The sequence below is a fragment of the Podarcis raffonei genome, chromosome 3 (assembly GCF_027172205.1).
Source record: "Podarcis raffonei isolate rPodRaf1 chromosome 3, rPodRaf1.pri, whole genome shotgun sequence".
Taxonomy (NCBI): domain Eukaryota; kingdom Metazoa; phylum Chordata; class Lepidosauria; order Squamata; family Lacertidae; genus Podarcis; species Podarcis raffonei.
The window spans coordinates 885,931-912,187 of NC_070604.1; the positions used below are offsets into that span (position 1 = coordinate 885,931).

The following is a 26,257-nucleotide window of genomic DNA, read 5'->3' on the forward strand; positions in this document are numbered from 1 at the left end:
TGATTTCGATGCTGCCCATCTGGTGATGTCCATGTGTAGAGTCGTGTCTTGTGTTGTTGGAAAAGCGTGTTTGTGATGACCAGCTTGTTCTCTTGACAGAACTCTATTAGCCTTTGCCCTGCTTCGTTTTGATCTCCAAGGCCAAACTTGCCAGTTGTTCCTTTTATCTCTTGACTCCCTACTTTAGCATTCCAATCCCCTATAATGAGAAGAACATCCTTCTTTGGTGTCACTTCTATAAGGTGTTGTAAGTCTTCATAGAATTGGTCTATTTCAGTTTCTTCAGCACCAGTAGTTGGTGCATAAACTTGGATTACTGTGATGTTAAAAGGTCTGCCTTGGATTCGTATCGAGATCATTCTATCATTTTTGAGATTGCATCCCAGTACAGCTTTCGCCACTCTTTTGTTGACTATGAGGGCCACTCCATTTCTTTTACGGGTTTCTTGCCCACAGTAGTAGATATGATGGTCATCCGAACTGAATTCACCCATTCCCGTCCATTTTAGTTCACTGATGCCCAGGATGTCAATATTTATTCTTGCCATCTCATTTTTGACCACCTCCAACTTACCCAGCTTCATGGTTCTTACATTCCAGGTTCCTATGCAATATTTTCTTTACAGCATTGGACTGTAAAGATATGATAGCCATGTTCAAATATATAAAAGGATGTCACATAGAGGAGGGAGAAAGGTTGTTTTCTGCTGCTCCAGAGAAGCGGACACGGAGCAATGGATCCAAACTACAAGAAAGAAGATTCCACCTAAACATTAGGAAGAACTTCCTGACAGTAAGAGCTGTTCGACAGTGGAATTTGCTGCCAAGGAGTGTGGTGGAGTCTCCTTCTTTGGAGGTCTTTAAGCAGAGGCTTGACAACCATATGTCAGGAGTGCTCTGATGGTGTTTCCTGCTTGGCAGGGGGTTGGACTCGATGGCCCTTGTGGTCTCTTCCAACTCTATGATTCTATGATTCTATGATTTCCATGGGGTTACCCTGAACAGGACATTGCTGAATGCAAACCATGGTGTTGGAAAGTATGGTAGTCCAAGTCCCATAGTCTGACAGCCCTTTTGCTCTGGGCAGGATGCCACTACACAGGCAAACCTCTAGGGAAGCAGAGCCCACTGTCTCCCACTGCTGTCTGCTCTGCTAGCCAAAATCTGCTTCCCTGTAGTTTCCACCTACTGGCTCTGGATTTGCCTTCTAGAGCAGATTTTCAGATATTTAAAAAGCATTATCATCATGTCCCCCTTAATCTTCTCCTCCCCAAGCTAAACACAACCACAGCCCCAGTCCCCATCAGACACTACTGGTTTGGGGTTCCATTTTAAATCAGAATATGTTACATCGTTTGAACCATTAAGGAAGATATAGAGTGCTAATTACACACTGCAAAACAGATTTGAGTACATTCCTGTCTTAGCTGCCCATCTAAAAATGTGACATTTCTAATTTCTTTCAGACATAGCTTAAGGATAAAGAAAATATATTTTGGTTCTTTTAACAAGTTTAAATGATTGTTTTAGGAGAGAAAAGGGGTTCACAAATGGACAGACGGGAGAGAAATGGTTGCCATGTCACTTGAACATATGGACGTATCCTGCAAGAGCTTGAATAGTGAAACTGTCAAGTTAGGCCAGCACTGGGTTTATAATTTGTACGCATCTGTAACTTCTATCCCCAGCCACAAAAACGCTCCTGCCTGTTAACTTGGCTGAAATCCAAACCGCCCCTTCTGACTTCGAGTCTTTTATGCGGCAGCACCTGACTCGGCTTTCTTGCCAGGAAGGCAGCCGGGACGGGCTCCGCTCTGAAGAGAAGAGCGCTCCTTCGGCGGAATCCTGCCCCGGGCCTTGACTCCGGAAGGGGCTGGCCAGGCCCAGGGGAGGCCGGGGGCGGCACGAAGAGCCGCGTCTGGCCCGCGCCCCCCTCAGAAAGCGACGCCTGCAGCTCGGAAGCCTCGTCCGCGTCCCTACCTGCCAGTCTCGTCCGGCGAGGCGACGGCGAGACCCGGCTTGGGGATCTCCGGAGAGGCGCGCCTTCGCTCCCGCCCCGAGGACGCCGGGCGGGCGGGCGGGCGGGCGGCGCTGCGCGGGGGCGGAGGAGACGGGCCGGCGCAAGGACCCGCGCGGCCAGGCGCCGCTCCGCGAAAGAGCTCCGCCCGCTCCCTGTCCCGCGCCTGCTCCGTGGGGCCACAGCCAATCAAAGGCGCGGGAAAGGCGGCCTCCCGACGCCCCTTGGATCGCCGTAGAGCTAGTAAGCGGGGAAAGCAAGAGGGACGCGCTCCCGGCCCTGCCTTCCCTCGGAGGAGGCGGAGCTCCAAGCACTGCTCTCCTGAGGGAAGCAACAAGCACAATTACCAACTGGCCGCACGCGGTTCATTGTGTTTTTGGCACCTCACACCAGGGCAGAAATGCTGCTTGCGTGGGCACCCTTGTCCCCCCTCTTTCTGCGAGCCGCATCTTGAGACCCCTTCCAACTCTACCATTCTGATTCTATATACCCTGCTGATGTTGTAAAGCAGGTGCTTCTGCCTTCACAATTGCCAAATACTTGTTTACAGGGTTTGTTTGTTTTTAAGTTTCTGCATCAGAGGCCTAAAGTGTTGCAGGTAAATATACTTCTAAGTAAACATGGTTGCAAGTTGAGCTACAAGCCCTATTCATTTCACCTGAGAATCTGTCATGCGGATCTAGTGGAACCACCTGATTTGATCAGTTTCACAACCCAGACAGGAAACTTGCAGCCTTGGTTTCCCCTACTTGTTAGTTACACAATTCTACTGTAACAGAAGGGAAATGCAGATTACGAAACAGTGTCTGTAGCACAGGGCTTAACGACTGCAGTGTTCATTCTACACATCTGTATTTGGAAGTAACCACTGCTGTTTTCATTGAAACCCACTAGTTAAATAGTGTGTACACTGAGTAACCATCATTCCAGGAAACAATTAAGGCTAAGTGATGATAGTTCATGGGAAAGCACATGCAAAGCATGAGATGGCTGTGAAACCAGAAATAAATGAGTCAATAGAAAGGAGTGGTTATCCACCATCCCTAGGGATAACTTCTCCTGCTGTGCCTCACTTGCACATTTTCCTATTCACGGCTGCCAAGAGATTGTGCAGCTATTCCGTTCTTTTTTCCTTAATGGATTTTCTGTGGCGAGATAAAAAGATAAGAACACACACAAGAGATCGCAATTTGCTTACTATGTTCGTTGGACTGCCGTACAATTGTGTGAAGGAGGCAAGATGATGGTACATTTAAAGCTTTGTCTGGAAGCACCCCAAGAAAGACAGAAGAAGCCTAGCAAAAACACAGGACAATTTGACAATGCGCTATAAAAAGTGAATGAACAAAGCAAGACAATTGCACATTAAACATCCTGTTTATTATTGCACACTGCTTTGATACTTATGTGAAAAGTGGGATGTAAACCTTTTAATGAATATACAAAAATAGTGAGGAAGCATCATCTGACTAGCAATAGCACTCCAGAGTATCAGCATCTCTCTGTCACCTTCTTACCTGACTCCTAACTGGAGATGGTCTATCATTGAGCATTGGGATCATTTTATCAGTATTTTATTTAATGTCTCTTATTTAATCTACGCTGGGATTCAGGGGGACTTACATTTCAAAAATGTCATTACAAAATACAAGTAATGTTATTAGCTTAATAATTGTTGCAAACGTAATGTTGGGGGGCTTGCTGTGCAAGAAACCTCTACCCCGTATCTGACTTCAACAGCTTATCTGGACTCCATTTCAGCCACCAGAATTGTGAAATTTACCAGATTGGTTGAGAAGCAGTTTCAGTCTAGTCAGATACAGTGGCTACATATATATCCCCTTATTTCCACCCTCAGTGGCTTCTGATAGTCTTTTACCCCTGTTGCATGCTGTTACACTAGTGTTGGATTACTGCATATGTGGAACACTGCAAGTATATTCCCTGAGATTAGTTTCCTATCACATACAGAATAGGACAACACTCAGAACTGTACTATATCTTTTTTAAAAAAGCATTACTGCCATTGTCATTTTACAATCAAACTGAGGCTTGATTAATTTGACAATGACCACAAATTGCTATGCGACACCATATTTTTCTTTCGAACAGAAGACTCTTTAACAGAACAAAGATATCAGACAAAAGTTATGACACCTTTTTGTACATGAATATCAATGTGCTAAATACAAAGCTTCTTAATTAGATGCATATTCAAAATAAAGAATTATTATATATTATGTTGACCATTGTAAATACTGTTTTATTTTTGGTAATGCTTTAAGAAGTCAGTTCAGGTTACTAGAGGACATATTGTCATTTGAAAATGGTCAGAGAAAAGTAAGCCTACAAATCCACTTAAAGCACATCACTGTTTTCAAAATAAGGTCTTACAGGTTTGTAGTATTTGATAGCAGCTTTTTATTGGTTATAAAACCTAAGCCCATATACAAAATTAGGAACACATTTAGATGCCTCTTTTGAAGTAACAATTTAATCTATTAACTGAGAGTTAAAAAAATAACACAATGCAATTTTAAACCACTTCTGAAAACTTAAAAGTGCAGCAATATACTTTTGGCTTGCATACAAAGATCCTAATACATGGCATGACTGGAAGAAACTCTGCAAGTGGGGTAAGAGAGAAGGGATACCATTTCCTCCATCTGCAGCCTTCTGTGCCTCCTGTTCTGGAGGCCTCTTGACACTCTGATATCACTTATATCAGTAGATGGGAGGAAACTCTCAGCACAACTGCAAAAATCTCCCCCTCTTGCACAGCAGGATCTTTGGAGTCAAGCGCTTGTTTCCTTTAACTATAAAATGGTTGGATCCCAAACAAGGGCTGATAAGGTGACAGAATAATGAGAAAAATCTAAGTTACTGCTTTAAACAAGTTTTCCTATGTTCATCTCAGTCTTCACAGTAGTGAAAAATCATTTATCTCATTGTGTGTGTAGCATCTAAGACAGCGGACACAGGCATACTATAAAACGAGGGGCATTTTTTCACATCATCAACTGCATACCTGCTTTGAAATTCCAAAACCTATGACCAAATCTAATTCTGATTTTGAAATGTCTAGTTTTTAGCAAGCACAACACAATTCCAGTAAAATGTGTTAATATAGGACACAGTTACCAAATGAACTTAATGTCTGGGTAAAGAAAAAAGGCACAATGAACTTCAACTCAATTTTATGTGCACAAGAGTTGAAAAGTCTGAGCCACCTTAAAGAGAAATTGATTTTAAAATTTATAAAACCTATAAATAGAGGCCAAACCACTGTATTAAAACACAGTATCTAGCAAGTAAAAATCTTGCAGTTTAAAACACATACTTGTATCATTTTAAGATACAATACAACTCACTCTTTAAAGTGGCTCCACCTTGGCAGATAGATTTAATGAATGAACACCTGCAATGTTTTGCTCATCAGTGGAAAAACAGCTGATCAACAAAGCTTGTGATGGCATCTGTCCTTATCTTCGTCACAGTAAATACAACCCACATCCAATAACTACATTAGTTTTACGTTTTCAGTATCCCTTCACATCAAGGCATTGGGGAAAGTACATCCAGTGAACAACAGCAACAATACCAGTTTGTGTGACAGGTTACAAAGTTTAAATTTCATCTTTACCCACAGCAATCCCAGATCCTCTGAAAAGCCAGGCTGGACATTACCCCAATATTAATGATCTCCCATGTTACCAGCTTATGCAAATTTATTCATGGTGAGCTGCATGTTACGCTTCTTCTGAATAGTAGCAGCTTCCACAAAGCCTCACACAACTAATACATATCTTAACTATATGAATAGGTTTAGAGACTAATTTTTCTATTATTTTTCCAATACTCCAAGAATGAAGCTTTTATGATGCTCCTAAAATAGTTGCTAGTTTGTTGCCAACCACATCATCATAAGCACTGGTAAGTAAAAAAATAGTTTAAGACTAAATTACAGTAAACATGAAAGCTCCACAGTTTAAACCAATATAAATCAACATTATTCAGTTATAAATTTAAAACAAAAATAATGCATTGACTACTAAAAGATGAAAGCAAGATTCTTGCTAACCAATGCTCATTTGGGGTAGCTTTGTTTCTTTTATATGGAATTCTTGCTTTCAACTTAAAACGAAGTTCAAGTCCGTAACAGATTGTAGCTCAGGTAAAATACCATGCACAGCATTTTCATTATTTCCAAAACAGCAGGAACACACAGGCTGAAGAGTGGTCAAGTACAGCTTGCTGTTCTCAAAAATTAGGTATACTGGTCATGTTTTACTAGTCCAAATGCAAACTTCATTCTTCAAACCCAAGCTTCTAAGGCAGTAATGAACACAATTACTGATATATGTAGTCTGTTTTTACACTAATCAATTACCAAGTTCTTTTAAAATTTCAGTTTCACCAATGAAAATAATTTGACTTGCGTTTTCTTTGTTTATTCTTCCACATTAAATATATGAAAATATGTTTGTAGAGGACAACAGTAGAGGCTTAAAAAATAAACAGGGCCTCTTGGAAGTCTTCCAAAATGTAAGCATCATACTAAAGAGTCTTGATCCACAGTTAGAAAGAAAGCTACTCTTCTGTGGAAAGCCAATGAGCCGCCACCACAAAGGGATATTCTTAAAACTGCAGACTGCAGTTGTCAGCTTGTGGCACCAGGGGCAAAAAAAAGGCAAAAACAAGAGAGGAAAGGTAACACGGGTTGTTAAAAAACAACAACTCTGAACAGTTTATGAGATCATGCATATGCATTTATGGTCCGTGTGAGAGTTACTTTTGGCAACGGCGAAGTGACGGAGATACAACTTGCTTTAGAAGCATCAGACAAAGAGGCATATGCTTGGAGTCCTTTTTTCAACGGCAACCATCAGGTGGTACATTTTACAGGTGTGGAATAGAAAAGCTGCATTGTATGGAACTTAAAAATTAAATTCTTTTGTTTGAAGATTGGCCGTTGGATCAAAATTGTAAGTACCTCCTTGTGTTGCCTCAGGAATGAGGCTGGGATCTTCATCAATCTACAAAAACAAAGAAAGTGCATACCATGGGATTTCATTGTTCACCTTATAAATAGCCCCCACTCACAGAAAACATATTCCGCCCAACAGTACAAGAGCAGGTATCAAAAATGCACACCATGCATACAGAAGGCTTGGACATGTTACAAAAGTTGAGACATTTTCAAATCTGCTGCTCTTATGAGCAATCTCCTAGGGCATTGAGCTGGTGGCAATCCCTCGGAACTCTATTTGAATGCCAATAATTACACTGGGCTGGCTTGCTCCTGACAATGAGTTGGTGATGGACCTAACACACTACTAGACCCTGCAAGCTCACCTCAAATAGTAACTTAACTGTTATTAATAATGCATGAAGATAGCTACTAATTCCTCAAATAAATACATCAAGTGATGTCCTGAAACCAACTTGAGGCTTTGAGAAAGCTAGAGTATCATTTTGTCTTTGTTTAGCAAAGTAAATTATTTGTAAGTTATTGGGGTGGGGAGTTGTTGTTTCAAGAGGCTGTGCTGAGGGCAGGGAGAGGCAAGTAAGCTATTTACACACATACATACATTGGGGTGCTACATGACAAGGAATATTACTTATTTACAGCACTTTTATTTCATGCTTACTGTACTGTGTACATGACTATTACTAAATTGGTCCTCCAAACTGAAGTGAATTACAGATTGCAGCACTGAGCATGCAGAAGAGAGGGTGTTAAGGGTAGTCTTCCAGCATTACCCAGCATGCATATGTGAGTATTTGTTCCACAACATTTTAAAGTTTTCAAAATCTCCTTCCTCAGGTGCTGCTGTAAACTATGTGCAGAGCACCTATCTCAGTTGCAAGTAATGCATATCTTAGGAACCTCAGCAGAAGCTGCTGCATCCTGTTTTAACAAGCCAGCACGTTTCTGTTTTGCTGGTAATATGAAGTACTGCACAGATGTAACACTGGCTGGAATAGAACACTGAATGGAAACTGTGCCTCCGGTGTACAGGGAAAAAGTGGTTTTTCAGAGCATTTTACATTGGCCCACACCAATATTTCTGCAGAGTACTCAAAGCAGCCACTTACTGCTGTTACATTTTAGAAGTCAGAGGTACTTACTTCATCACCAGAGAAATACTGATCTATTATTTCAAATGCTAGCTTATAAATGTCTTCATTCTCATGTTGTTGCAGTGCTTCAATTTTCTCCAAGCCTGGTCAAAGAGAAGCAAGAAAAATGACAAGTTTAATAAATTAAGAAATTGCAAGCTGTAACCCAATTAAGTCTGTCTGCCAGTGGAATGAAGACAGCTGGTGGCATGGAATCACAGAAATGTAGAGTTGGAAGAGACCATGAGGGTCATCTAGTTCAGGGGTCAGCAAAGTTTTTGTGGCTTGGGCCAGTTCACAGTCCCGCAGATGCCATGGTGGACCGGAGTGTGTGTGTGCGCGCGCAAACGCTATTTCTGACGCTCCTTCTGGTGCGGAGGAGGCATGCGCAGCTTCCCATTGGCTGCAGGAAGTTCCTGCAGCCAATGGGAAGCTGGCCAGCGTCACGGAAGGCAGTCCCCACTCTGCTCTGCGCTGGTTTAGCACGGCGCACGTGAGCCGACCGAGCAGGCAGCGGGGGTCCATGAGCCTTAGGTTGCCGACCCCTGATCTAGTTCATCCCCCTGCAATGCAGGAATCTCAGCTCAAGCTTCCATGACAGATGGCTATCCAACCTCTGTTTAAAAACCTCCAAGGAGAGTCCACAACCTCCCAAGGGAGACTGTTCCACTGTCTAACAGCTCTTACTGTTAGAAAGTCCTTCCTGATGTTGAGTCAGAATCTCCTTTCTTATAACTTGAAGCCATTGGTTCAGGTCCTACATTCTGGATCAGCAGAAAACAAGCTTGCTCCATCTTCCATGTGACAGACCTTTAGATATTGGAAGATGGCTTTCATGTCACCTCTTAGCCTTCTCTTCTCTGAGCTAAATATGCCCAACTCCCCCAACTGAGTCCGATCCTCATAAGGCTTGGTTTCCAGACCCTTGGTCATCTTGGTCTAACTCCTCTGTGCACATTCCAGCTTGTCCATATTGTTCTTAAACAGTGGTGCCCTGAACTGGACACAGGACTCCAGGTGGAATTGTAGGGTAGTACTATGACTTCCCTTGAGCTGGACAGCTAGGCATTCATGCCAGGCCAATATGCACATTCCCTTGCGCTTCAGAGAGAGCTTTCAATTTCTATGTGTGAGAAGTGTACCCTTTTCATTATGTCTAAGTGCAATTGTGCAGGAATGTCTGCAAGTACAAGATCTTTGCCTGGGTGATACTGGATGTGCACATCCTAATTTTGTCCCTGCATTAACATGTGCCAAAGCCTTTTTGGGGTGCTCAACAATGGCTTCTGTACAGTGGTTTCCAGTGGCTTATGGTCCAATTGGACGTGCACTGTGTGGCCAAACGTAAGTTGACGGAAGCATTCCATTCTGAACACTACAGCCAACAGTTCTTTTTCAATCTGTGCATATCCCATTTCAGTTTCTGATATTGCTCTACTGGCCAGTGCAACTGGCTGCAGTTTCTGTAGCAGGGCAGCTCCTAGCCCTGTCTCAGGTGCATTACACTGAAACCCAGCCAGATGGGTGAGGTATTATTATTATTATTGTTGTTGTTGTTGTTTAGTCGTTTAGTCGTGTCCGACTCTTCATGACCCCATGGACCAGAGAACGCCAGGCACCTCTGTCCTCCACTGCCTCCCGCAGTTTGGTCAAACTCATGCTGGTAACCTCGAAAACACTATCCAACCATCTCGTCCTCTGTCGCCCCCTTCTCCTTGTGCCCTCCATCTTTCCCAACATCAGGGTCTTCTCCAGGGAGTCTTCTCTTCTCATGAGGTGGCCAAAGTACTGGAGCCTCAGCTTCACAATCTGTCCTCAGGGCTGATTTCCTTCAGAATGGAGAGGTTTGATCTTCTTGCAGTCCATGGGACTCTCAAGAGTCTCCTCCAGCACCATAATTCAAAAGCATCAATTCTTCGGCGATCAGCCTTCTTTATGGTCCAGCTCTCACTTCCATACATCACTACTGGGAAAACCATAGCTTTAACTATACGAACCTTTGTTGGCAAGGTGATGTCTCTACTTCTCAAGATGCTGTCTAGGTTTGTCATTGCCCTTCTCCCAAGAAGCAGGCGTCTTTTAATTTCGTGACTGCTGTTACCATCTGCAGTGATCATGGAGCCCAAGAAAGTAAAATCTCTCACTGCCTCCATTTCTTCCCCTTCTATTTGCCAGGAGGTGATGGGACAGGTGGCCATGATCTTCGTTTTTTTGATGTTGAGCTTCAGACCATATTTTGCGCTCTCCTCTTTCACCCTCATTAAAAGGTTCTTTAATTCCTCCTCACTTTCTGCCATCAAGGTTGTGTCATCTGCATATCTGAGGTTGTTGATATTTCTTCCGGCAATCTTAATTCCGGCTTGGGATTCATCCAGCCCAGCCTTTCGCATTATTATTATTATTATTATTATTATTATTATTATTATTATTATTATTATACTAACTGCTAACCTGAATGGTAATACTTTAGTTCAGGACTCCTGGCTATTGTGGCTGTAATCTTCTCAAATGTACTTCCTATAGAGCTAGTATCCAGAAATAACAATCCCCCACTGGTTCTCTCTATTCCACCAGGTTTCTGTTGCACCAACTTTATCAATGCTGTTCTCTTAAGACCAAACACACCCCAAACACACTCTGTTTGGAGGTCCATATCGCATTTTACCAAATCACATCTTACCTCCACATTCTTCTATAATTTCTGCTATTGTGCTTGCTTCATCACCAGCCATTATTAGAATGTTTTTCAGCCCATCCAGAACCACCTGAACCACTTGAGAATCTTTGACTGACAACAAATTACAGAATGGTGGGATCACATTCTGTTGCACAAGGTATTCAACCTAAACAGAAGAGATACTTATGATTAATTTCTTCCTTATAAATGGTTCCAAGTTTACTAATTTGACTACTAAAGACACATACCTGATCTTTTCTACCACTTATTGTTAAGTTGCTGATTGCCCAAGCAGCTTCCTTTTGTGTGCCAAAGTCTCCCTAAAGGATATAAAAGGTGATTTAAATTAGCAAAGTAATATATGTAGACATACAATCTTGCAACAAAAATATGAGAAACAGCCAGATTCAGCATTTGACTGACCTTAGCCAGCTGGTGAATGATCATAGGGATAAGTCCAGCATCTATTACAGCTTGAACTTGTTGCTGATTTCCTGCAGTGATATTGGAAAGGAACCAAACTGCTTCCTGAAATAAAACAAAACAAAACCCTGCATGTGAAGTTGTCTTAGACAGAGACATTTACCAGTGCCTGCTAACATTTTTAACTGGAGATAGAAGGGATTGAACATAGAATCTTCAACATAAAAAAACCATGCTTTATCTACATGCTTTTAAACTTTTAATTTCATCCTGTTTCCAGATAGAAACATTGCATGGTGACAAAATGAGATTTCAAGCAACTGATACTTTTCTTCTGGAAATTTGTTAATAAAAGCTGGGTGGATGGTGCATTTATGGATGTTCATGAGTTGTGGGAATAGAATAGGATGGGATAAGTTGTGCATATTGTATAATCTGTTGTAAATTTAAGACAGAATTTGGGTGGGGTGGGGGGTGTAGTTAGTGAGGTAACTGTGGTAGACTGTAAGTCAGGATGTGCTTTGGCATGAGGGAAGGTGTTGCCTTTCAAAAGGTGGAGTGACTGTAGAAGTGGTCCTCCAAAGGTGGAGGAAGCTTTCAGATGGGTCCTGTTTCAAAGCATTGAAGAAGCACTGACCAACCAGTCTGAGTGTTCACTTCTACACTTCATGAGAGGAGTGTGGAAGAAGTACGTGAAGACATGTTCCCAAAGCAGGGAATGAGTGAACCTGTAACAGCTTCTTAGAAAGCAAGCTTCAGGGTGTGAAATGGATTGAAATATTTGAGTGTATATTAACCGCACATAAAAACCCAAATGACTTGGTATCAGACATTTGTTTTCCCAGACTGCCTCAAGTAACAAATAAAAGTTAATGAGTCTGCATTGAGAGAAATGAAAGTAATGAGAAGTAAAAAAGAGAGAAAAGGAACAGAGGACTCTGTGAAATCAACTAAAACAGAGCCATATCCTCCGCCCTCTGAAGCAGCTGCATCCATTTTTAACATAGAAAGAAAAGTTATCAGAGTACCATGAGCTTTCCTTAAAGGGATATCTGGAATTCTTTACCACTGAGAAGCTTAATCCCAGTTCTTAAGAAGGATTTCAAGGTTTACACTGCTCCAGTGCTGGTGTACAAAATGGGATCTGCACAGTCAATTCCTTCCAGAAGTTAGTTGCTATGGCAGAAACAAACAATGATACTTCATGGGAGCACTCAACTACGTACTAATTAAAAGTGCATTAATGGAATATAAAGTAGAATGAGGGAAACATTTTCTTTGGCATTTTTTAGATCCCTTATTTCTTTATTGATGGCATTTCTATACCGCCCTTCACAATGTATTTTCAAGGAGCACTGGGGCAGAGTAAACATTTCAATTCTTCTTCGGAAAAGGGGTAATTTTTGCTGTTCAGTGCAAAAGCTGAGACTGCTTGTACTGTTAAGCTAAAGAACAGATCATAGAAAAATTCAATGAGTACTCACCTTGTTTATTTTCTCTTTTGGATGTGTCAGAAGATTTGGGAAATGGGAGAGGACATCACAGTTGAGAACAACTTGTGTCTGTTCGTCAGTACCAGTTACTATGTTGCCAACTGCTCTTAGTGCTGCCGTCTACATTTGAAGAAAAAATATTAGTAAAATCTTTGATGGCCTTACGAGGTCCAGGCTTCATTCCCTAGGTTAGTTCATATGGGTTAAAATTTGCATTCACCCAAAGTGTGTCAGGGAAGAGTTAGAGTTAGAAGATTCCAGTTTCTCAGAGGGAGAAAGCATTCCCCAAGGGGGGGAGGAGAGCAGTGAATTGAAGAGAAGAGAGCAAGAGGAACAACAGGGAGGGACCGGCTGTTCCCAGGAAAGGCAAGGGTTCAGTTCTAGCTCAGATTGGGAGGAGGGGAGATACAAGCCAGCTCTAGCCAGGAGGTTAGAAAAAAGAGCGGGAAAACGAAGGGAAGGGCGCCTTCGCCATTTTGAGAGTGGCTGGTCATGGAGAAGCAGAGCTCAGAAGGTATCTGAAAGTAGTGACTCTGAGGAATAATAGTTAAGAACCGTTTATAAGATTATTTTGTTAATACACAATAAAAAGTTATAAAAGAACAAGAAGCGTTTGTGTGGTGATCTGAAGAGGACAACGACCAGTCCTGACAGAATACCTTCTGCTCTGCGCCTCTTCATTATATGTAAAGAAGGAGAAGCCAAAATGGAGGGAGCTGTGGCGCCAGTTGGGCAAGGAGAAACCCCAGCGCTCCAGCTAACATTACAGGACTTATGGCAACAGAACTTACAGTTGAAAAGTCAAGTCGACATACCATCAGCAGCATTGGGAGAACATAGAGCCATGTTGCAAGCGACGCAGGGAGATAGAGTGAGTAAAACATTTACTGTACGTCCACGTAGCTTCAAGGGAGAAAGCTCTGAATACATGGCTTTCAAGACAGAAATTTCTTACATAATAGAGATAAAGGATAAAGAATTTCAATCTGAGCAAGAGAAGGTTGCTTATGTGATTAATTTCTTGCAAGGGAGGGCTAAGGACTGTGTTATACCCCTAATATCTTGAAGGGATGCCGCCCTAGGAAATCTACAATTTTTTCTGCAGTATCTAGACACGATTTTCTTAGACCCTGCACATGAAACAACCACAGCTAGGCAGCTGTTGAGAATGAGACAAGGAAAGGACACTGTGGGAGTTTATTGGTCCAACTTTAGTTTGCTGGTGCAGAAATTAAAATGGGATCTGAATTCCCCAACAGTTGCAGCCCTTTTTAGGGAAGGACTGAATAATGAGATTTTAGACCAATTGGCCCAAATGCCAGAACCTAGTTCCTTGGACTCTCTGGTCCGAACTTGCCTGCAAGTGGAACGGAGGGCTAGTGAAAAGAAGGAACAATGGCGAGCACGGTGGCGGGAAAACAATATTATTGAAATGACAGGACGAGAGTGGCCAGAGTCCATGGAATTAGGAGCAGCCAGACCCCTCCCAGTGACTACCACTTCCATAGTAAGAGGAAATGCAGGAAGAGACACAAGACGTTGCTTCGTCTGTGGAAAACCAGGACATCTAGCACGACAATGTCACAATCGTAAAGGATGGGAGTCTCTATCTGGAGCAGACATGAGAGAAGAAAATTGCTCGAAGGAACTGCATCAGGGAAACTAATGTCCCCGGCTGGAAATGGGAGCTTGCAGCCAGGTGGAGAAGCAATAGAAGGCTCTCACGCGGAACCACCTATCCCAGGACTAACAGTGAAGGTGCAACTACAACTACCCAATGGACATAGGGTCCAGGTAGAGGCGCTGTTAGACTCAGGAGCGTCAGCAGATTTCATAGACCAAAAATTGGTACAGGAACACAAAATCGCTTTGTTACCTTTGAATTTCCCACTGCGAGTGAAAACAATCGATGGCAGACCGCTACTGTCAGGAGAAGTGACTTACGAGACTCCACCAATGAGAATGGATATGGGTCATCACTCAGAGACCAGGGCATTTCATGTGACCAAACTAGCTGGGCACCCAATGGTGCTGGGCATGAGTTGGCTCAATCGTCACAATCCGGTGATTGCCTGGCATCAAAGGTCTTTGGGTTTTGGTTCAATCTATTGTATGACACATTGTTTGGGGGAAAAGGGAAAAATCTTAGTGGAAGTAATGGGAACAGAGGTGGAAGGGAAGTTGATGGGGAATGAAAGTGAGATTCCGTCACAATATATTGCTTATCGGGATGTTTTTTGTGAAAAAGAAGCGGATAAACTTCCGCCACATAGGCCCTATGATTGCAAGATAGATCTGGTCCCTGGGGCACAGTTGCCACCAAGCAAGATATATGCCATGTCGGAAGTAGAATCTGCAGCATTGAGGGAGTTCCTGCAAAAGAATTTGCAGAGAGGTTTTATTAGAGAGTCCACGGCCTCGGGGGCTGCTCCTGTCTTTTTTGTCAAAAAGAAAGGGGAGGAAGGGGCACCGAGATTAGTATGTGATTCAGAATCCTTAACAGCCAAATGAAGCCTCGCGTGTGCCCATTGCCACGTATAGATGACCTCTTAGAAAGAGTAAGGTCAGCCAAAGTCTTTACCAAGCTTGATCTACGAGGAGCATATAATCTGATAAGGGTCAAAGAAGGGGATGAGTGGAAAACCAGTTTTTGTACTAAGTATGGTGCATTTGAATTCTTGGTAATGCCTTTTGGCTTACAAAATGGCTCAGGGGTATTTCAAACCTTCATCAATCACGTCTTAGCAGGTATACTGGATCAGTTCTGTGTCTCTTATTTAGATGACCTCTTAATATATAGTGAAAGTATGGAGGAACACGTAAAACATGTCACGCAGGTGTTAGAGAGATTGAGGACCAACAGGTTATATGTGAAGTTTGAAAAGTGTAAGTTCCACACACAAAAGGTGGAGTTCCTGGGATATTGCATTTCCCACAAAGGGGTGCACATGGACCCCAGTAAAGTTCAGGCAGTGGTGGAATGGGAGGCACCTAAAACTAAGAAAGATCTACAGAGGTTTTTAGGATTTGCTAATTTCTATCGTAAATTCATAGGTAATTACTCCAAAATCACAACGCCACTGACTGATTGTCTAAGAGGGAAGGGCCCATTCAGATGGTCTGAGGAAGCACAGAAGGCCTTTGATAAATTAAAGGCGGTGTTTGCTTCAGAAAAATATCTTATGCACCTAGATCCAAGTAAACGTATGAAGGTAGAAACTGATGCCTCTGATAGGGCTATTGGGGCCATTCTGCTGCAACAGGACAAGGAAGGGGACTGGAGACCCTGTGCATTCTACTCTAGAAAATTAAATCAATCAGAACAAAACTACACCATATTTGATAAGGAACTTTTAGCTGTGCATGCTGCCTTTAAAGTGTGGAGACATTTTTTGGAAGGGGCGTCACATCAGGTGGTGGTACAAACAGATCATAAGAATTTAGAGTATTGGAGAACTGCTAGACAGCTAAACCAAAGGCAAATTAGGTGGGCGGAGTTTTTTGCTGGGTTTAATTTTAGGATTGAGTACATACCTGGGCATCAAAATGTTCGTGCAGACGCGCTATCGCGCAAACCTGAGTATATGGAAGGGGAAGCACCTCCCAAGTTGCGAGAAATGCTGAGATCGGATCAGTGGGGGTGTGCAGCTATAGTAGTGGACGGCAGGGAATTCCAGCAGTTGACAGTAACAGATGAGTTTGCACAAAAGAAAATGGAGGAACTGAGAAAAGGTAGAAGGGAAGAGGAAGGTTTCAAGGAAAAAGGTGGATTGTTGTACAAGAGAGCGATGCTGTATGTACCTGCAGGTGAATTAAGAGGTAAAGTGTTGAGGCAACATCATGATAACCCGACTGCAGGACATTTTGGTAGAGAAAAACCCTGTATCAGATCACACGGCAGTTCTGGTGGCCAAAGTTGAGGGAGGAGGTAACGCAATATGTAAGAGGTTGTGAAGTATGTCAACAAGCTAAGGCACCTAGAGCAGCTCCCGCAGGGTTGTTACAACCTATGCCCACGCCGGGAAGGCCTTGGGATGTGGTGTCTATGGATTTTATAACGGATCTACCATCATCGCATAGGCAAACAGTGATCTTTGTGGTGGCTGACATGCTAACCAAGATGACGCATTTCATACCATGTGCCAAAATTCCGACCGCGCAGGAAACTGCAAAGATGTTTTTAGATAATATTTTTAGGTTGCATCATATGCCATCACAAATCATTTCAGATAGAGGGGCCCAATTTACATCACAATTTTGGAGAAGGTTAATGCAGTTACTAGATGTGGAGCTAAGCCTCACGTCGGCAAGACACCCGCAAACCAATGGGGAAGCTGAAAGAACGAATGCAACACTACAACAATATCTGAGGTGTTATGCTGGTTATCAGCAAAGCGGGTGGTTAGAGAAGTTGAGTCTAGCAGAGTTTGCGTATAATAATGCACTGCATGTGTCTACGGGCAGAGCCCCATTTGTGGCAAACTATGGCTTGCACCCAAGGGCATTCCCAGGTCAAGAGGAGCAGTTAGCAGTACCAGCAGCAGAACAAATGATAGAGGAGTTGAGGTGCATTCATGAGATATTGAAAGAGGATTTGGAAGAAGCTAAAGAGGCTTACAAGAAAGCTGCAGACAGACACCGGCGAGTTGGGGAAGAAATCCAAGTAGGGAGCTGGGTATGGCTGTCTACCAAGGGACTACCAATACGAGGGAGGTGTAAAATGCTAGAACCAAGGAGATTGGGACCTTTCCAAGTAAAGGCTCAAATTAACCCAGTTGCTTTCAAGCTTCATTTACTTGAAAATATGAGAATACACCCTGTATTTCATAGATCTTTATTGTCAGTGTTTGTACCAGCGCATAAGTATCAAATTTCAAGGGAACCACCTCCTTTCCCCACCATGATGGGGGAAGAGGAGGCTGAAGTGGAAGAGATATTAGACTCGAGAATAAGTAGGAGGAAATTACAGTATTTGGTTGCATGGAAAGGGTTAGATGAGTCTGAGAACTCATGGGAACCAACAGAAAAAATTAACGTTCCAGAATTGCAGAGAGAATTTCATAGAAAATATCCCCACAAGCCAAAACCCCATAACTGGCATCTTCAAGAAATTTTTGAAGAGACAGATAGCGAGCAAGAGGAGTTCATAGGGTTTGGTCCTTCAGAAACAGAGGAGAGCGAGGAGGAGGAAGGGGGGCTTAGGGGAGGGGGTGATGTCAGGGAAGAGTTAGAAGTTTTCAGTTTCCCAGAGGGAGAAAGCATTCCCCAAGGGGGGAAGGAGAGCAGTGAATCTAATAGAAGGGAGCAAGAGGAACAACAGGGAGGGACCGGCTGTTCCCAGGAAAGGCAAGGGTTCAGTTCTAGCTCAGATTGGGAGGAGGGGAGATACAAGCCAGCTCTAGCCAGGAGGTTAGAAAAAAGAGCGGGAAAGCGAAGGGAAGGGCGCCTTCGCCATTTTGAGGGTGGCTGGTCATGGAGAAGCAGAGCTCAGAAGGTATCTGAAAGAAGTGACTCTGAGGAATAATATTTAAGAACCGTTTATAAGAATGTTTTGTTAATACGCAATAAAAAGTTTTATAAAAGAACAAGAAGCATTTGTGTGGTGATCTGAAGAGGACAACGACCAGTCCTGACAAAGTGTAAGATTTTTAAAAGTGTATTTGTTTTAAATTAAAATGCATTCTGATTGCCACTAATGAGAGTGTGGCACAGCCAAGAGGACTTCCAACAGGCAGGCAGAACCGTCCCCCGTCAATCACCTGACATCAAATGACCCCTTTTTGCCTAAACTGGTCTTGCAGAGTGTTTTGCAAGCGGCTCAGCATGAGGTCTTGCAAAGCCCTATGCACAGTCCATTGAAACATAGAGCTCTGCAACCTGCAAACCCACTTTCAGCAGAGTCAGGGCTTCACCTGCCCCACACTGGGCAGCATCTATGGTGCCAGGTGCCAGGTGTATGGCAGGTGGTTGTGGCTTGGGTCAAATGGGGAAGCGTGGCAGGCCTAACTAGGGCTGCAGGATGGAGGACAACCTCACCCAGGACAGGCATATTACCCAACTCCAGTACCCAGGAACCACCGAACTCATGGGACTCTGTCCTGCCAGGATTCAGTTTCAGTTTACTGTCCCTCATCCTTTTCTATGTAAATCCTTCATTTCACACCTCAAAACAGCTATGCCATGAGGATACCTTGTCTGGATTGATCATCTCCTTCCTCTGTCTGAGACATACACTATAAACATTCAGCTTTGAAGCAACAGAATAAGTTCATTACAATAGCTAAGCTTTAATAAAGCCTAGTGGAGTGAAACATGGGTTACATTTAAAAAGAAATATAAATTGTCCTATTTTTAATGAAACTTTAAGAGACCATATGAATAATTAAAAAGCATTGTCTAAGTGTCTTTAAATAAATGGATTTAACATTTGAATTATTGACTTTAGTTTTTATGTACAACAACAAAGCTGATCAGGTTTGGACAAAGCAGAGGAGATAATTTCAGTTATAATAAAATTCATCCAAAAAATGATTACCTGAACTTTTACCTCCTGGTGGCTCAGAAGGGGAACTAGGAAAGGTACCACACCAGAATCTATCACCATCTGAATTTGCTCGTTACCACCATCTGTCAGGTAGGACAAAGCCCAAACAGTGTCCACAAGGATCTGCAGAGAAGGGAAGTTTCCTTTGTCAATGTAAGATTGCAACAGACACCCAAATGGGATTGATCCCCCTACACAACATGTCTGAAATGAATGACATGCTGTGAAAGAGAATTCTGTATGTTCAAATTGTCTTCTTGTGTTTTCTCCACACTGTTTATAATTTATTCTGAAAACAAGGTACCGTGGTACCTCAGTTTTTTAACATCTCTGTTGACAAATGTTTCAGTTTTCAAACACCGTAAACCTGGAAGTAAATGCATCCGTTTTTGAATGCACCTCAGAAGTCAAATGGCTTCTGCTGAGTGTGTAAGTTATTTTCCCTCAATTTTCTCTATTAAATTTGCAGGCCGCCCTTTGCGTCTCGGTTTTCAAACATTTTGGAACTCGAACAGTCTTCCAGAACAGATTATGTTTGAATACCGAGGTACCACTGTAGATGGTGCTGTTGGCACAAAGATTAGCAATGATATCAGCATGATCTTAGGAAATTCCAGCAAAGGAAGAAAATACATATAGCCTGCCTCAGCATAGGCCTATTTTTCTAGAGACAGAATTGATTTTTCTTAGGTCTTCTTTTAGCACCAAAATGAAACAGTGCCAACAGCCCTAAGGGCAGGTTAGCTGCCCCCCAAAGTGACCAGAAGATGTATTTCTAACGTAAAAGCTCTGGATTAAACAGACATTCAGATAAAACCAGTGCAGAACAATGTTGCAATAGGATGCAGGAATCTAACCAGCACCGTAGAAATAGCATGAGATTGTGCACTAACCACTTTTGAACTCATGGTATATCAACAAAAGCATCTCATTGGGGGGGCCTAGCCTCTTATTGACAGTGTGTACCCACACTCCTATCTCCTCATACAGTCATACCTCGGGTTGAAGTACCTTTGGGTTGAGCGTTTTCAGGTTATGCTCCGCAGCGACCTGGAAGTAACGGAACGTGTTACTTCCGGGTTTCGCCGCTCGTGTATGCGCAGACGCTCAAAATTACATCACTCGCATGCGCGGAAGCAGCGAATCGCGACCCACACACGGGCAGATGCGGGTTGCGTTCGCTTCAGGATGTGAACGGGGCTCTGGAACCGATCCCGTTCGCATCCAGAGGTACCACTGTATTTGTCTAAGTGCCATCTTCTGTTTATATATTTACACACACACACGTTATATATATTATTGTAAACAAGACTGTAAGCCACCCCAAGCATTTGTCAGTAATGTGGGGCATAAATATGGAAAATAACATCTGAACAATTTAATAAAAAGTATTAAGAATTAAATTTGGTATGTTAGAACACACTGGTAACAGCAGTTTTGGATGCCATATCATGATTGAGGAGAAATAAGAGTCTCAGGAAGGAGGTTTGACCCCTCTAATTACAAGGAACATTGAATATATACAGGTACATTCCCACTCACATCAGTTTTAAGAAGCCTGAAATTTAAACTATATGGCAATCTTGGAGCTTTCTCCAATTGTGAACAATGTCTCTCTAAGTTCAGACTGTTTTTATGAACTACAGATCAATCAAAAGAGATGAAACCAGGTTGAACACACAATATATATTTTTTATTTATTTTAAGATTCTCAGGCAAGTCATCTGTCTTACAAGAGCTAAGTTTCCAGATAAACTGGGAACAACACCAACCTTGTGGTTTGTAATGTCAGTTTGTGATATACGTAAGACAAAAATCTTTTTAGTACTGATTTTTTTTTAAAAAAAAGAACTAGCAAAATATGCATTGTGATTAAACAAAGCGTAAACTGTACTTGCTCTGTAAACAAACATTTAACAGCACAATTCTTTATCTGTCTATTTGAATGACAGGCCCAGGGTGCTAGAGAGCAATTTCTCTCCTCTAAGTGTTTATAAAATGGCAGCCAAATTGAATAGTAAAAAAAAGTTTAAGGTTAACTCACAGCTTACATGCACATAACTTGCACCATTTCAACTTTATGTGGTTCATAGCCAGCTAGTTGAAATCACACAATTTAAACACATGGAAGACTTTTAAAGCTCTTTTTGTGCAGAGTTTACCCAGTGCAAAAAGCTTTCAACCACTCTGCCTTGCTTATCAGACTCTGGAAGGCTCTCACGAGGCTTCAGAGAGCTCCGTGCATATGCAAGTGACTAAATGGAAGTGACCAAAAAGATTCCCCACCCCTGAGTAACCTTGCATGTAATGCTTCTGGTTGGTTTACTCATGTGTAAAATGCCGTTTTGAAAAACTGTAGCCAGATAATGAAACTTTGTAAAATTATATTTCAAGTGATATAGAGCATGTTAACTATATATGGAAATGAAGGCTGGGGCTGTAAGTTGACATTTTCATGAAATTACCCTCCCATCATCCCTGGTCATGGTAGTCTAAGATATCTAGAGCACACCAGGTTGGGGAAAGACTCTCTGGGCAAAGAAGCTACTGTATGGCACAATGCAAACAAAATTTAAGTAAGAAAACTCTCAAATACTAAAAGGAAACCTTAGATTGGAGAAGAAGGTATTTCAGCATTTACTTACATTTATGTCTGTATGGTATATGAGAACACACAAGGCTGGCAAGATCTGGTAAAGATAAGTTTATTATAATGGGTCATTAATACTAAGGAAAGCCAAAACACACTGTGGATAAAACCTCAAGCAAATCTGTGGTTACAATCCTATGCACATTTTTCTGGGAGTAAGCCCCACTGAGCACTGCGGGACTTACATCTGAATAAACATGCACAGGATTACACTGTCAATTACTTACTGCAGTAACAAGTGTTTCTTAATCAGCTGGTGCCCTACATTTTACACAGTTTTAATACCTGGCTTCAATCATGTAAAAATAAGTCTATAGCAATTTCATTTTACAAGGAAGCTATGAGAAAGAAAGAGTGCAAACTCACATATATAATATTGAAAATTTACATTTATCAACCAGTTTGCCAATGGCTAACACATTTCTGGCCCACAGTCAGTGCTTCTCCTTTACGCATAAACTTTTATGGTTTTTATATATGTTGTTTTTCAGTTAACTACATATTGTGAACTTTTCTGAGAGCAGTAGTGAAATTTAGGGCTGGAGATAAAAATATGGTTGCCCCAGTGGAAGCCAGCACAAGCCCCCTTGGGATAATGTGGCTTTCCTCTGTTTCTTCCCCCTTCACCCCCCTAATTGGATCTGGGGAGGCGGGAGAACCCTCAGAACAGCATGCAGGAAGGAGGTGGTTTGCTCTTAGCAAGCAGAAATGCTTGCGCTATGAGACACTTGCTTTACTGCGGCATGCAATGTGAATTCCACTCTTAGTCGAGTCACAGAATTGTTGAGTTGGAAGGTACACCAAGGGTCATCTAGTCCAACCCCTTGCGATGCAGGACTAAAGCTACAATCCTAAACCCACTTACCTGGGAGTATGCCTCACTGAATTAAATAGGACTTGCTTCTGAGTAGACATGGTTAAGACTGCACCATAAATCTGTTTTGTTCCCTATTTGAGCCCAGAGGTACAAAGCTAACATTCTGGCATCTCACATTATTCCTGAATGTAGATGTTACCACTAAGCCACAGAATCCACTACATGGGAAAGCAGAGGTAGTGTTAAATCACTCCCTCTATCATATTATAGATGCCACTAGTCTTTCAACAGTTTGTTTGGGTGTTTTTTTAATTAAAAAACAGCTGCACAGGGCTGTGAATTTATTTGGAACAGTTGTGACAATATTTGATCCTTTCCTGTAGGCAGGCACATGAAGAGACATAGATTCCCTGTATCTTTTTCCTGTGAGGAGGAGAGCAGCTTGGGGAATAGTGAATTTTATCACAAGAATAACCCACAGGGAAGGCACTACACCTGCATCCCAGCATTTCTGGGAGGAATGAAGGCGACTTCTCTCACACTCACTGCTCCATGAAACGGCTTCATTTTAAAGATTATTGACTTTGCCCATAATCCTATATATTCTTACATAAGATACACATCCCACTGACTAAAGGATTCTCATGTAAGTTATCGCTGCTTGTGCTTTAGGCTGTAACCATCTTTTATTTAAATAAGTGGTTCCCTGCAAGGTCTCTTGTCTCTTTGAAGCCTACATGCCTCGTTAGTCTGTACTGTTTAGCTGCTGAAATTAGATTCTGACTTCAAATCAAGAAGGAAGGTAAATGCCTCAGATACTGCCATAATTAATAACTCGTAAGTGGAATGAGATACAAATAAATATGCATTAAGAAAGTGCACACAGTACATATGCCATCATGGGAAAACTGACTTGCAGTGAAGCTGAGGTGGAACAATACTTAGTTGTAATTTTTTATTTACCTCCTGCACTGTCTCCATAGGTGGTGGGGGATCCTTATTCCTGCAGAGATTTACAATGACCCATGTGACGTTCCGGAGGAAAGTGATGGGAATGGAGGGGTTGATGAAGGATAGAAGCGGTTTGACAACTCCCAGTGATATGACATAATCTCTACACTGAGGACCATCACCTACAAAAGTGAAAATTTCACAAAAAATTACATTCATGATGGAGAAACCTTGAAATGTATGCAGTGACTTATGTTGGGGTCTTGATGCGCTATGTTTCCCCCACTGGTAACATACGAACACTACAAAAGTTACGGTTCAATGGAAATTTGAAGAACACAATTTGTTGTAGAATAACTTCATCTAAGTTTTCCAAACTGAGGATGTTTTCTTATTTAAATCAACTGGACTATTCAGAGAACTTAAGAGGAAACATAGTTTTATGGGGTAATGTCAATGTATGATTTTAAAGCCTTCAATGCCTGTGATTTCTTTTCTAGAAATATAGTTAACACTTACCAATAATATTTCCAAGGGCCCAAACAGCTTGTTCACAAACATTTTGATGTGGTGAATGCAGCAGTCTTAAGAAGAGAGGTACTGCATCTATAACAGCAGAAAACTGGATTCATTGAAATGATAAAATGCAGCACTTTTAATAGATAAATTTCACATAACTGAGTTATACTGTTAATTATTCTATGTTTGTTCAAAATTAAATTGGAAGTGCACCTTTGCATAATTAATTTTTTCAGACAGAAAGAAGATATTGATATTGACATTCACATTCTAAATAAAAATTTGAAGTAACGTGGAGGCTTTAATTAGCATCAAGAAAGTTAAAATTGTCTTCTCACATTACAAAGATCTGTGTATATTTTGTCAAAGGGCCTATCCACCCCCTTCAAATTATTATGTCCCCCTTCAAAAGCCAACTGTGGAAGAACAATTTTAAGTATTGGAAACATGTGGGCTTCAACTAGTAGAAACTTCTTTCAGACTCAGTGCCTCCCTTCTCCATCTCCCACATTGCAAGGGATGTCTGAGGTACAGCATGGTCTGTAAAAGCTGGTTTCACCTACTCGCTTGCTTGACCTTACAGCAGGCCTCAATAAAGAGATTTAACTGCCCATCCCTAAGACTATTGCCATGGGCAAAACGAGGTCTGCTACTCTCAGCAATGCTTCATGTATTCCAGAATGGAAAAGCTAGAGTGGAGAGCAATCACAGGATACAAAAAATGAAAATAAAACAACTTAAAGCAGCACAACAGAAGCACAAAGAAGCAAGATAAAAAACAACCAGGACTGTATAAGTCTTGGAAAATCAAAAGGTCTTCTTCTGGAAATGAACAATAAAGTTGGCATCAGGTGGCATTAGGTTGATACCACCTAATCTCAAAAGGCAGGAGAAATGTCTACTAGATGATCTCAATGCACAGTCAGGTGGCTTTCTTTAAGGTCTCCAGGGTAATATTTGAATTTTTGTTCAGAAACAAACTGACAGCCAGTGCAGTTGTTTAAGAATTGTTGTGATACATACCCATTTGTAGAGCCTAACAGCTCTATTCTGGACTAACAAAAGTTTTACAAGGAAGAACTCTTCAAAGACAATCCCATGTGCAACACATGCCAGTAGTCCAATTTAGAACATGGGTGACTGTGGCAGAATGACCTCTGCCTGGAGGAGATGTATCTGCCTCAGCAGTCAAGGGTCCTTTGTGCTACAGATGCCACCCAGGGTTCTTTTGAGAAAGCTGTATCTGTCAGCAACCCCAGACTGCAAAACGACCCTATGTGGAGGTTAGGCTTGCTAAGCCTTGGGGTCCCTTCCAACTCTACAATTCTATGATTCTATGAAGATGAAGTTATATGTGTATCTTCAATTGCAAAATGCACCCACTCCCAAAGTTAAACACTTAGAGCACTTACTAGACTGTACAACAGCTTGAGTCTGTGCAGAAGTGCCTGAAGCTATGTTAGTCAGGGCCCATGCAGCCTCAAACTGTAAGGAAGGACTGTTAAAAAACAAAAAACAAAAACACCAGAATAGCAGTAATATTTGCAACTCACAAAAAATACCAGCAGAAAAGTACATGCCAAATTTCTATTGAAATAGTAATTCAATATACTGTAATCAGATGCCATTATGTATTTCTACCTCTTATGCCTGCTACAACTTCCTTGAAATAAAGGTAGAAAATGCAATCCAACATTGAACTATTGTTTCTGAGTCCTTCTATCAAGATTTTTTGCATAACATCAACACATACAGAACTTGTGACACTAATTTTCTTTGATAGTTACCTCACCAGAATACCCTAGTACAGAATAAACTGGCACAATACATTCACATCAGACTTCCAAAGCTAAGTATTCAGTCACAATAATACAAAAGAACAACCCCTGAATAAGGATAGAAGAGTGGTGCTCTACAAAAACAAGAAGGAAAAGTGTGAAGGAAAAAGCCAAAGCTCAAGAGACTTTAAAGGTGGGGGGGCTTGATTTTTCTGCCCCAAAGACTGGGCTAATATGAGGAACCCTTCCCCAGGTTAGAATCTGA

General features: G+C 41.9%; 2 protein-coding genes across 7 annotated transcripts in view; both read right to left on the bottom strand.

Annotated features, from left to right (window-relative positions):
- The window catches only part of RCBTB1 (RCC1 and BTB domain containing protein 1), a 51,344-nt gene extending 49,240 nt beyond the window's left edge, over window positions 1–2,104 (bottom strand). For 5 of the 6 annotated variants that reach the window (XM_053380252.1, XM_053380254.1, XM_053380257.1 and 2 more), the window contains exon 1: window positions 1,981–2,104. The gene's annotated coding sequence lies outside the window, so the exon portion shown is untranslated. Of the gene's footprint in view, window positions 1–1,560; window positions 1,773–1,980 lie in introns of those variants that run through there. The other variant, XM_053380253.1, reaches the window with a different exon arrangement.
- A 2,317-nt stretch (window positions 2,105–4,421) lies between these two features.
- The window catches only part of KPNA3 (karyopherin subunit alpha 3), a 37,577-nt gene continuing 15,741 nt past the window's right edge, over window positions 4,422–26,257 (bottom strand). Inside the window, exons 7-17 of the mRNA XM_053380260.1 lie at window positions 25,627–25,712; window positions 24,215–24,301; window positions 23,708–23,877; window positions 21,923–21,967; window positions 19,269–19,400; window positions 12,725–12,853; window positions 11,241–11,345; window positions 11,066–11,137; window positions 10,821–10,983; window positions 8,150–8,244; window positions 4,422–7,053 (exon numbers count right to left, since the gene is read on the bottom strand). Of these exons, the coding sequence (XP_053236235.1) occupies window positions 6,955–7,053; window positions 8,150–8,244; window positions 10,821–10,983; window positions 11,066–11,137; window positions 11,241–11,345; window positions 12,725–12,853; window positions 19,269–19,400; window positions 21,923–21,967; window positions 23,708–23,877; window positions 24,215–24,301; window positions 25,627–25,712 (1,183 nt within the window). The 3' untranslated portion in view covers window positions 4,422–6,954. The remainder of the gene's footprint in view (window positions 7,054–8,149; window positions 8,245–10,820; window positions 10,984–11,065; window positions 11,138–11,240; window positions 11,346–12,724; window positions 12,854–19,268; window positions 19,401–21,922; window positions 21,968–23,707; window positions 23,878–24,214; window positions 24,302–25,626; window positions 25,713–26,257) is intronic.